The sequence below is a fragment of the Juglans microcarpa x Juglans regia genome, chromosome 1D (genome assembly GCF_004785595.1).
Source record: "Juglans microcarpa x Juglans regia isolate MS1-56 chromosome 1D, Jm3101_v1.0, whole genome shotgun sequence".
Lineage (NCBI taxonomy): Eukaryota > Viridiplantae > Streptophyta > Magnoliopsida > Fagales > Juglandaceae > Juglans > Juglans microcarpa x Juglans regia.
Window position 1 is genome coordinate 15,317,374 of NC_054594.1, and position 13,091 is coordinate 15,330,464.

The 13,091-nt window shown below is 33.9% G+C and overlaps 1 protein-coding gene across 3 annotated transcripts; it reads right to left on the reverse strand.

Moving 5' to 3' along the window:
- Positions 1–541: 541 nt before the first annotated feature.
- LOC121236765 (E3 ubiquitin-protein ligase MARCHF3) lies at positions 542–10,814 on the reverse strand. Of its 3 annotated transcripts, none has more exons than XM_041133225.1 (8): positions 10,637–10,814; positions 8,691–9,019; positions 8,298–8,383; positions 7,930–8,076; positions 6,645–6,747; positions 3,341–3,453; positions 1,957–2,080; positions 542–975 (listed from the first exon to the last, which is right to left on the reverse strand). In XM_041133225.1, the coding sequence occupies exons 2-7, from the start codon at positions 8,929–8,931 to the stop codon at positions 1,988–1,990; spliced, it is 783 nt and encodes a 260-aa protein (XP_040989159.1). In that variant the 5' UTR covers positions 8,932–9,019; positions 10,637–10,814; the 3' UTR covers positions 542–975; positions 1,957–1,987. The 3 variants fall into 3 exon arrangements, with proteins under 3 accessions (XP_040989159.1, XP_040989153.1, XP_040989164.1); XM_041133219.1 differs by having other exon boundaries at positions 10,527–10,810; XM_041133230.1 differs by lacking the exon at positions 10,637–10,814 and adding an exon at positions 10,071–10,093.
- Positions 10,815–13,091: the final 2,277 nt, after the last annotated feature.

Genomic DNA, 13,091 nt, shown 5'->3' on the forward strand with positions numbered 1-13,091 from the left:
GTGGGGCAACATGATCAAAGATGTTAGATAACTGATGTTGTGCTTCAATAGTTGCACTATCCAGCATGTGGGAAGAATGGGAAATGAAGCTGCTCAAAGACTTGCAAAGTTTGCTTGGAATGTAACTGATATTTGTGTTTGGTGGGAATCTTTTCCTCCTGATATTGCTCAGGTTATCTAGGTTGATAATCGGTTGTAAACCTTTCTTTTGCAATAAAGTTCTATTTTGATATCCCAAAAGAAAAAAAAAACTTTAAGCATAAATTAAACGTAAATGCATATGTCCATCTATATACATGTTTCTTTCTATATAGTATATGGTGGCCCGAGGAGGGGGGCAGGGAGAGAGAGAGAGAGATGGACATAAAAATTTTAAAAGAAAGAGATGGTTAAGAGAATCTTAAAATCCATTAAAATGTGTAAATGCGTCGAGAGAGAGGCCTAGAGAGTGAATGATAATGTTGACTTTGAGAACAGGTTATATGAAAGAAATTCTTTGAAAAAGATACGAAGAAAACAATTTAGGTTGAATCCAAGCTGTACGACAATCTATAGCTTGCATCAGTTAAAATAAAATGATAAAAAAAAAAAAAAAAACTACAACACAAGGGATGTCAAATTTACACGTACACGTAATAATACATATATCTTTAAGAAGAAAATAACAATAAAACGAGATGTAAGTGTATGAAAGAGATAGAGAGAGAAAGGGGGGCTGTTAATGGAAGAGATAACGAGACAGATGGCATTTACTTTGTTTACTCTCTGAGTTTCATTGCTTTCAATCGTTTTAAGACCCCTTTCTCGCTGTAGTTTGTAAAGTGGCATTCTGAAGTTGATCTTGAAGTGGATGCTTTTCAATCATGTCAGTTTCAGTTAAGACCAACCGACCTGCATCATTTTTCGTCTTAAACTCAGCGCTTCCTAAGTTTCTTTTCAGTTGGTGGCAACATTGAAAGTTTTACCATATATCACCTGAAACATAAAGAAACCTCTTGATCAAAGTACTCAAGATGAATTCATTTCTAAACCAAATAGCCTGAATAGTTATGTAAAGCCAATTAAGAACAGACGAGATGTTATAATGGACCAGTTATGTGCAACAAAGACAATTACTGCATTTATAATGAGTAAGTTGAAATGGAGTTAAGCAAAGATATTCAAATACATAATAATTGAAAAGAAACACTTGGTTAAATTTCTCAAAGACAATGGTCTGATGAAAACATGGCCCTAGAGAGATACATTCACGCCAAACTAGATCAATTGTTTGGCTTAATTGAATTTATACTGAAATAGACTCTTGGGAAAATCCATGTTCATCCTTACTTTTCCAGAAAATTTTACTTTACAGGCTTCAATTGCGCAATCATCTATAGCTGCCCTCTACACCCAACTCTTTTAAAGCCCTCAACTCCCACCAATTGCTTTTCTTAAGACACTTCCAGCAATATTGCATGTAGTTAAGAAACAAATTCCTTAGAAGAAGCAGATAACAAACAAACAGAATGAATTTGGTTCTGTTATCTTTGTTTTTACTCCAGTAAAGAGTGAGATCTAATTAAATGGGAGTGCAGATGATAATAAGGAAATAAACGGCAGTGGCAAAATATCAATGTCATGAACAAATATAATGAAAATATGAAAAAAAAAATGAATATAAATTTATTTCTGTGAATTGATACACTCTGCAACACTGCAAGAGACACTCACAAAGCACATTTTGCTTCTTATGCATTTTGCTCTCCACTTTGAGAAACAAGAGTCAATGATGGAGACCTGAAATGTATATAGACGCAAAATGGAACTCTTGACAGATTAAAAAAGCATATATTTGATCTTTGGGTTACACCGCATCTCAAAAAGAGGAGAAGAGATTCATATAAAGTATATATATATATATATATTTTTTATAAGTAGATTTATATAAAGTATATAGAAGATAAAGATGCTCACCAGAAATTAAACAGGGATACAGACTTTCAAGTTAATAGAGACCCAACATCTTGAGCTCGGTCACATGGCTAGGGTCGAGTTCAGGGACATTTGTATTCTCTTCTCGGTCTTCTACCACATACTCCTGATTTTAAAAAATTATCCAAACCGTCAATAGAAATGACATTTAAAGGTAAAATGCTTTGAAGCTGTAGAAGTTAGGATTTAGAGAGAAAAAAGGACAAGAAAATTCTTCATGAAAGTGAGATGGTTGATCCAGAAAGAGGGAAAATCTTTTCCTACCCTCTTATGATTGCATTATATATATTGTAGCTTACATTAAACAGTTTCCCCTCATGCTGGATAAAGTTATGCCCTCTAACACTCCCCTCAAGCTGAAGCATTATGTCATACAAACCCAGCTTGAAACGCATAAACTTCAACTGGCTATGACACAAGGAATAAGTAAACATCTCTGCAAGTTGCTCCACAGGTTGCTTTTCTATGAGGAACTATTGTTTCCAAATAGATATCCCAGAATCCCGACGATATGAAAAATAAGAAGAATACATTCCAGCAGTCACATAATGTCCAATAATGAGACAAATGTGTGCAAATGATGAAAATAAGCGGGCGGGTCACACTGAAGGACATTGAGAAGTTGTGGTCCTCGGATGTTTACATTCATAAATATTAATGTGTTTGAGCATAGTAAGTAAAGGTTTAGAGATAAATGTTTTATGATAAGCGTGGAAATGTTATGTTTTCAAAGATAAAACCTGATTCAAAATTAGTCTACTGTATAATGTACCATTTACTGAGTATTCTGCTCATTTTCATTTTTATGTTTTAAATGTCCTAGGTAACGATGATGAGACTAAGTAGGCAGGCCCAAGCCAGTAGTGGAGACCATGCCCTGGTTGAGTTTATAGTTATAGTATGTATCCAACACAGTCGTTTTAGTTTTGGATTTGATGTCATGATGATTTTGAGGATTAGGTTTAGCTTCATTTTATTGAACTTTGTTACATTCCACATTATGATTTAAAAACAGTTTAAGTTATGGTTTTGAGGTTCTAATGCTTTTAGATCTCTTATCACCCGGTACTACGTAATATTAGAATGTAGCATTCCTAATCCTACAGGAATATGGTGTCACAAGGGAAGGTTAACTAGTTTCCCACCTTAGTAAATGATAAATCCTCACAAATATAACAGAAATAAAATATCAGACCACAGGCAACAAGACAATTTACATGCAACTACTTAAACAAAAACAAACAGAGAGAGAGAGAGAATTAATATGCAACCATAAGAGAGGGAAAGAAGTCAAAAAGAAAAGGAAAAACACCGATTGTTTCAAAGGATTTAATACATTATTCACCAAGAAAATGAGATATCGTACCTTTGTTAGTTCTTGTTTGGCAAGAACATGGTAATGGCGTTGATTGATCCTCTGACCGCATATTATAGCTATGAAGAAACCATAGAGCAAACCCACCAAAATGATGGCTAAAACTGCATAATATCGAGTTAGTAAATTGAATCTCCCAGTAAAATCAATAAAATTGATTATAAATGCAAAAAAAGAACCAAGTAAAAAATTGATTGAGAACATTGGTAAGGATAATTATAATGGAAAATTAAACAAATCCAGTTTAAAGCAATACTTTTACAAGGATGCCTACCAGTGCATCAATAAATACAATAACAGCAACATTAATACCAAAAAATTAAAAATATATGTATTTCCACACAAGGAAAACTCAATAGAACACGAACCAAGTCTTCAGAATAGTTCTTAATTTCAAATATTGGTCCAGAAACTTCATGAAGTTTAACTCATTATACACATCTTCAGCAGCATAGAGCATTCAATAATCACACACAGTAAGGCAGCATGCTATGTGCCAGACTTTGTAGCCTAGTCATCTCTCTCCTTTCCAACCTTGAAAAGTTCTTAATTCATTCCAGGGGAATAGAGAGAATTTGCAAGGGGGAAGGCTACCACTAATTTTAGAGCCTACATTAATACCAAAAAATTATTGATTTCTTTTAAAATTGTAACTTTTAGAATAATTCTACGGAATAGAGAGAATTTGCAAGGGGGGAAGGCTACCACTAATTTTAGAGCCTACATTAATACCAAAAAATTATTGATTTCTTTTAAAATTGTAACTTTTAGAATAATTCTACCCAAGAGAAAGGGAGAGTTACACTTCCACAAAATACCACCTCTTCTTAACCTTTTTTTTTTCATATAAGAATAAAATGTTATTGACTCATAGAAAGAGACGTGGCCCCAGTAAACAGGCAGTATGCAAGAGAAATTGCCTAATTAGGAGATATATATACAAGAAACTCATTAAAACTAACTCCATTAAAATATATACTTGTAGCCCAGATAAACAATGTTTTGAAAAAAGTCATCTGAGTTCTTCAATGAGCATCCCAATCTTCAAAGCTCGTCATTCCTCTCCCTCCACAAGCACCATCTTCGACACTGCTGCAATTTGGGCATTACCATAAAGACATCTCCAACTGGCTAGAAGATCAACCACCCTCCTGGGCATTATCCATACAAGAACAACTCTAGTAAAGGTCCTCCCATATAACCCTAGCAACCTCACAATGAAGTAGCAAATGATTGACTGATCCACCACCCCTTCTACACATAACACCAATCAACTGCTATAATCCGGCGTATTCGCAAGTTATTAGTGGTCAAAATCTTACCGAGGGAAGCTGTCTAAACAGCAGCTTCCAGAGGTGCCCTACTCTTCCAAATACTCCATGAAAAAAGAGTTATTCTTCTAAATAGTCATGGCTTTGTAACAAGAGTGTATGAGTTTTCCTTTCTTAGAAGGGATCCAACACATCTTATCAACCTCCTCATTGCTTACACCTGTAGAATAAAGCAAATTGAAAAATTCAATGAAGGCACCAACTTCCCAATCCTTGGCCACTCTACGAAAGCAGACATTCCCATGTAATGAGCCAACAGCAACTACCCTTAACTTAGCCACTGAAGCCCCCTGCTGATGCACAATACTAAAAACTACTGGGAAAACAATTGAGGGCCTATCTCCACACCATCTGTCGTGCCATAATCTGATCCTAGAGCCAATCACCCACCACATATCTAGTATGTCTAGAGAATTAACCCCAACCGCTTCTTATGCTTTTCCACAACCATACTCCATAAGCTTCTTGAGCTTCATTGGAATACAAACCTCCCCAAGCATCTCCCATAATTGGAATCAATAACATCTCTCCACAAAGCCTTCCCTTCCTGGTGATAATGCCATAACCAAACAACCTCAAGTTCCGAACCCCGAACCCACCTTCTAAAATCGGCAAACAAGTCTTGTCCCAATTGACAAGATGGAACTTGAACTATTTCCTAGCCCACTCCATAGGAAATCTCATTGGATCTTCTTAATACAGTTCACAACACCCACTAAAATGGGAAATAGGGATAAAAAACATGTTGGGGGTTTGATAAAGTGATCCCAATTTCAATTAATGCATCATCTTCAACCCTACTAGTCTTCTCTTAGGGCTCATTTGGACACTTAGAATATCTCAGAATATCTGTGAATAGTAGTGAAATGGTTTGAGTTAAAATGTTTTATTGGATTTTGGAAAATGAGAGAAAACATTAAATAAAAATATTATAAAGTTAAAAACTATTTGAATATAATTTTTTAATAATATTTTTGTTTTGAAATTTGAAAAAATTGTATTGTTTTTGGTGTTTTGTTTAGAAGTTTGGAAAAGTTGTATTGGGTTTTGTGTTTAGATAATGATTAGGTAATGACTCGATGAAAAAGTTGAAGATTTGAAATTGAAAATTATTTTGTGTCTGAGTGTTTGGGAAGGTTATACCAAAACTCTTAAGTGATTTTGGCTCATCCCCACTTCCCCAGACCAAAATAAAAAGAAGTGCCCATATTTCCAAAAAATATTTCCATTTTTTCAAAAAGAATTCATAAAGAATTAACTTAAGCAATTTTCCATTAATTTATCATCATAATATTCCAATGTTCTTACTTTGTTTAGCTAGCAATTTAATCTCATTATAAAAGCATAGAGGGATGCAATCCCGATACACAAGAAGTATACAAGAGAGCCCTTTATTTGGGAGAGAGAAAAAACCGTTCAAAAATTCAGAGAAATTGGGGGAAAAAAATGAACTACTATGAGCTGCTACCAATCTGTAAAGGGAGTTGAGCAGAATCTTCTTTACAACATGTAGCACCCAACCACTGGGGCTGATGTGGCATTTTAACAGATTATTAATTCTGTACTAACAAATGGACTAATTCGATCACAATTGAATGTACATATAGAATAAAATGTTCAAAACTAGATTACTGGGATTAATCTGTCCAAAAGCAAATGACACAGGCTATTTTAGTATTTAACCCCAAAACTTAATTTTTTTGGAAGGGATCCAGCATATGCTATTCATGCCTTGTTGCCTTACTCTGATAGAATACAACATCTCAAAAAACTTAAGCCTTTACTTTATTTTTTAAAGGCGACCCAACTCAGCTAAACCCATATCCCAACTAAATTAGGGTAGGCTCCAAAGGAAGACTACTTTTATTGTATTAAGTAAATCACTACGCATTATGGAAATGCCCACACACCCACAGAGAGAGAGAGAGAGAGAGAGAGAACTTGACAGCCGAGAGTAAGCGTACCAGCCATTGCATAAAACCCATATGGGTGTTCTTCATATCCAAACATTTCTCTAAGTTCATCTCCATAAAACTTGTATACAAGCACCCCCAATAAAGCCACAATCTGTTAAAAGCATATATTCAAAACTTTTATTGAACAATTATTCTAGAAATCTATTCCAATATCTAACCAAACCAATTTATTCTAGATCAATGTGAATTAAAACAAACTGGACATTGCATGTCAGAAGCCCATGATACTTGAAGAACAAAATGATAACTGATTAATAATAATATGCGAGAAACATGGAAGAATATATAATTTATTTAATGAGTAAGTTAAGCTTTTTAAATGAACAAAAAAGGCACTCAGGCGTATACATGAGATACAACTAACCTAGAATAGAAAAAAGAGCATAAAATCCTACAAACTAGAAAAAGAAAAACCGAAATGAGAAACCAGTAAAGGGTTTTGAAAAAGAAGAAACATGTAAAAATAAAATGAACTGCAACTTGTGTATTCAACTTAGAAGAAATGTAATCAACACCAGGAGTCAGAGCATAAGGAATTAGCAGGCTCCAAAAAGATTGTATAATTCCTGGCAAGGTAGTTTAATCCAGTTCCTAAAGCAGCTAACCTGACCTTTAAATCCAACAGAAACTAGGTCAAATTTTATGATATTTGGGAATCAGCAAGTCAAGGATATTCGATTCCCAAATTTGTTAGATCATACGAGCAGCATATATCCATAGTTCACGTTGCTGTTAGTATTCTTACCAGAGACTTGATATTGATTGTGCACAAGGATTGACGGTGTTGTCTTCATAAAAAAAGATACAGATCTTATGATATCGGAACTAAATGTACAAATTGGCTAAATAAATTTTTTTATAAGTAAATCGGCTAAATAACTAACAGTCCACATAAGACGGCAGTGTCTTAAAAATTAAGGACCAGGGAAAAAGAATATCTGAAGCAGTTTTGTGTTTGAATATTTTATTAAATATAAGTTATAGACCTAACTCCGAAGTTTAGAAGCTTTATTTGCAGGAGTCCTTCCCTTTTAAATTATTTCTACAATTTGAAAAGCTAATCATCTGAGTTTCTAAAAAAGGCTCTTCTCACATATATCGTCTGTGAATATCATACTCCCAGACAACAAATGGACTCAGCTAGATTCATTATCAATGATCATAAGTGCCAATTGGACGGATAATAATCAGTATGGAAGAATTTCCAATAGAAGCATTTTCATAAAAAAAGTATATAACTAACAAAACTTCATGAAATAATCAATTATCATACCATCTGGACAATTATAAAAATGAACAGATGGTCCCTAGCAACAAGAAACTGGAATTTCAATCTCAACCACCAGCGATCAGGTGGGACATTTGCTCGTAATATGAACATAGCCCTACACTCTGTACAGTGAGCAAAAGCAAAGCCCTCCTGAGACAACAAAGGAATTAAAGAATCAGTTTTGTTCCTCCAAACCGGAAACAAAAATTTATTCTTTTAAATCAGTACAATAGTGTGAATATTACTACTGAAAATACAAGTGAGATAAACAACATAAGAAAGTTTAATTTAATTATCTGCAATCTCATGATTCCAAAAGCAACATTCTCGTATGCCAAATAAAACTTTTGAAAGAATTACTAATAATTCACCTTAGTTGACCTCCAATTATCAAGACAAGATCTATGAACATATTTCTGGGTGCCCTTGCAATGACACGGTGCAATTAAGTCTTCTCCTGAAAATGTATGAAAAGATCCCAAGATAAGGAGATTATGTAGCGCCCCCAACCCCCCCACCACCTTCTCTCTCCCCAACAAAAAAAAAAGAGAGGAAAAGGAAAAGTACAAAATGAAAAGGAAGAAATGGGAATGCTAAAGTAGAATCAAAATGCAGTGATTTAAGTTCACAAGTCACCCACAAGTCAGGTCTGCATCCACATAAATCCTTTTGTTTTACCTTGAACCATCCAAAATGGTGATAGTAAACTGAAGATACAAAAAAGAAAAATAAAAAATATACCGAGCATAGTATGTAGTAAAAACCTCCATTATCAAGGCATATACGGCATTGTGGTTGGTCCGTATTCACCAGACGACAACTTTCCTCAAGATGAAGATTTTGTAAGTCACCATTACCCTTACCAATAGCACATTCCCCTTCAGCGGCTGTAATCTCGCATGAAGATGAAGATCCTTCAGATCTTTGCAAAATGCTGGTTCGAGGTAGTATGGGTTCGCTTTCTGAAATATCTTCCCTATTACTATCATTTGAGACTAATTGCATGGCGAAGAATGTCGAATCAGGACAACACTATGACAATCATTGCCAAAGCAATGGTTACTAGTGACCATTTCAAAAGACAATTAGGAACCTACAAAGAAAGAAAAAAAAATTATATTAATTAGGAAAGAGGACCTGTATAGTGTATTAAACATCAAGATATAACTAAAAAACAAACGAATAGTAAAACGAACCATCCGTCAGCATGTAATACTTGTGTGAAAATACCACAAAAGAAGAGGCAGCAGAGAAGGGAAAAAATAAGAAGGCATTAATGATGTTAGTGCCAATGGAGATTAGTAGTATCAACACACATACCACAGTATGATCACCATAGTCCATTTCATCAATCTAACCAATATACCAATGACTAGAAAAATTCTGTCAAGCCAAGACACCATATCTTAACAGATAAAGAATTAATGCAAAGTCGGATCTTTTTAATGCAAATCCATTGCTAACTTAACCAGATCAACAAAAATACATAATAATTTTCATACCCTGTCGATGGTGAGGAATCCTGGAGACTATGCAAATGCAACATGTTTTGACCCAATTAAACCCATGACCCATGCAACATGCCCAAACCACACAGATTAGTTAGATCATCAGCTTTTAAACAATGGAACGTGGCCCTATAAATGTTTCCACCCATGGGTTCGAACCTTAGACCTGAGGGAACATACCTCTACGACCAAGTCCCTTACCACTTGAGCCATCCCCTTGGGGTTGATAATAATTCCTCCATTACAGATTTTTTTTTTTTTTTTTTTTTATCAGTAAGTCCTCCATTACAGATTTGGGGGAGGCAATTACATATTCAAAACTTACTACTGCTAGAATAATCCGCCTTATTTTCTTCATTAATGTCTTGCAATAAACTGAAACTAAAAGAGCTTCCTTATTCCCTACACATCCCCTCAATGCATAATTACTAAAAGAGAACCCCCCCCCCCTCCCCCCCTTCCCTACATTAATATTCACATATGAAGAGGCTATTAAGAGCTCCCCTTGATATCAGCTCCATAAGCATCAACAAGTTGGCGCAACATGGTAAAAAATCTAATCAAAGAGCTTCACTGCACATTATACAGCTCAGCAGGTCCTATTAAAAGGCTTTCATTGAAATTTCTTAGAATTACCAATTCATATTTACAGCTCACACTTCAATCTTCTTTGTTCTCCCTTTGGGTGGCTTCAGAAGAAAAAGCAGATCAAATAGTGCTCCATTTCCTCTCCAAAGATAGAATCGTGAACAAATGAAAGAAATCCAAGACAATCCATATGCTCAATATTTAAGTAGAAAACACGTAAATTAGTCATAAAATATCTAGCATTAAAAGAGCCTGATAACAAAAATTAAGTACGATGCATAAACAATAAAAAAAATACGACACAATACTAAACACCCCAAAAGAACACACAAAGAACAGTAAGAACAAAACCCAAAAATAATGAACAAAAACGAATCACCAACCAATACGAAGAACAATTCGAAAGTCAAAATTCAAAACGATAGCTCAAACTTCGGCATCAGGAGATATACAATTCTTGAAAGAAATAAGAACATGAAATTTAAAAAACAATCCGGCCCTTACCTGATATTTAGCAATTTTCGAAGACATTGAAACGATATAGACATAATTTTTCAGAACAACAATCAAATTCTAGGGTTTTTTCAAAATTTGCGTGAACGAACGAGCAGCACCTGCTTGAAGACAGAGGAGACGGAGAGGGAGACTTTAAACGGACCGAAATTGATAAAACGTAGTTCTTCCATATTTTTATTTCAAATACATTGTACATACTACATACACGTTGCTTTGACTGCAAATTTCTTATTATTGTATTACTAATTTATTGAAATAGTATTTTAATTTCAATCAGGAATGGTGTTATTTTTACAGTCAAATAAAAGCATGGCACATCAACTTTTTACTTTGAGCCGTTCTACTCATTATTCATACGTTATACTTGTGCTGATGGTGAAGGCAGACCATCCGACCGACGTCAAGTTGGTGTTGGAGGCCAAGTCCGACAATTTCGATGCCTAATCTTGTTGGAAATATTTTGAATAATAAATTATATATGTGCAAACTCTTTTTAAACTAAAGAATATGTAAAATAATAATAACAAAATAAAAAGAGAAAACTTGATGTTGAGACACGTTGTGATAGACTCTTTCCTTATAATAGATTCCGTCACCTTCAAATTTAAACATGCACTAGGTTTTTTGACATTTTACTCTCAAGATACAACAACGTTGGTCTTCGTTAATCTCATTGTCAGTGCACACAAAATGAGATTCTCAAACCCGATATAAAATAGTCAAAGTCCAAAGAAATAAAGACAAAGAGAATGGAGACGTGTTTTTCTAATTTTTGTAGAAAATTTTTTAGTGAATAAATTTGTGGATAGGATGATTTCCTATTTATAAAGAATGAAATGACACTTATGAAAAGTCACAACTGGAATAAAATAATACTTGTGAAAAGTCACTACTTATATACTGAAAATATTTCTAATTCACCAAAGGGTACTACAACCCTTTATTTGGTTGACAAGCGATTAAGGCTCATATTCCCAAGAGGCATGCATTAGTTCAAGTAATCGGGACACTTTTTCATTTAAATCTTGACAACCAAACCATTACATTAAACAATGGTAATGATTCACATTATTTTTTAATTAACATTAAATATTTTAATCATTTTTAAGTTTAAAAATCAACAATCTCCTACCTGATTAAAATATTTTAAAAGACAGAATAGAACAAAATTTTCTTTGAACTAAGTACTATACATCAATAGAGGTAACTTACAGCTTTGAACGTCTACCTAATGTTAGTGTGTTTCCATTTGAAAGATCTATGGTGAATCAAGTCTTGAACTAGAATATTTTAACTCAAACTTTTTCACATTACACACATAGTACAACATATATCAAGTTCTTTTCAAATTTGTGCATAAATGTCGTGCACCGTATCTTAGATAGAGGTGATAAACAATTAGTTCGGAAATGAGAAACCGACCAAACCGATCGTTTTAGTCTGGACCAGACCGGACCGAGATTGAAACCAGTCGATCTCGGTCCATGTTTTAGAGGATCGAAAAGTTTCAATCCGGTCCATATCCAGAATTTTTCCACCCCGGACCGGACTGAATGAAAAATAAAAATAAAAAATATATTTATATATATTATTTATATAATAATTGTACAATTTATTATGTAATTTTCATCTAACACATCACCATTAACAATATAAAATTTTAAATATGTTATTAACACTTGTTAATATTCTATCAATTAACCAATATATAATATCGATTAGCTAATTATATAGTAATTATATAAATTAATAATGTAATTTTCTTCTAATTTATTATTATTGATCATATAAAATTTTTTTTATTGAGTTAGTTACATAATTCACATTAATAAGTCACTTACTTTTAATTTAGTATTTTAAAAAAAATTATTAATTGATTTAAAAAAAAACAATAATTAGGTTGGACCGAATGGACCGACTAGTCCCTATGGGTGTTCGATTCAGGAAAATGTTCTGCCCATCACCGGACCAGACAGACCGATTTGCACACTTAATATTGGATTCATAAGCGCTCTAGGGAATAACTCAATTACCATAGACTGCGGTTCACAGTCACAGTCACAATCACATAGATGAATCGTCCAATGGTACCTGCAATTCAATACATCGCCTTAGTCTTGGACTTATTCAAAATATTTCACATTTCCTTTGCCATTACATTTGTAGCACTCACATGTAATAAGTGGATGAATCTATAATAATATTTTAATAGTGCTATCCAGTCACTTAAATAGTTTATTCTTCCTGTTAAACCTTTTTCTTAGGATCTCCAGTTAGGAAGGTTGGGTTGCCGCTATCGGTGACCTAATTAATGGGATTCAGTCCCATCCCTTTTATGTACGTATAACCTTTGACTTTGTCAATCCTTTCGGCAAAGGATCAATTAGGTTATCTTCTGATTTTACATATTCTAAAGTCAGATATACATTCTTTATCAAGTATCTTATCATACAACGTCTGATACTCAAATATCTCCTCTTATGATTAAAGTATTTATTATTACAAATACTTATCACAATCTAATTGCTACAAAGAACAGAAATAGTTGGTATT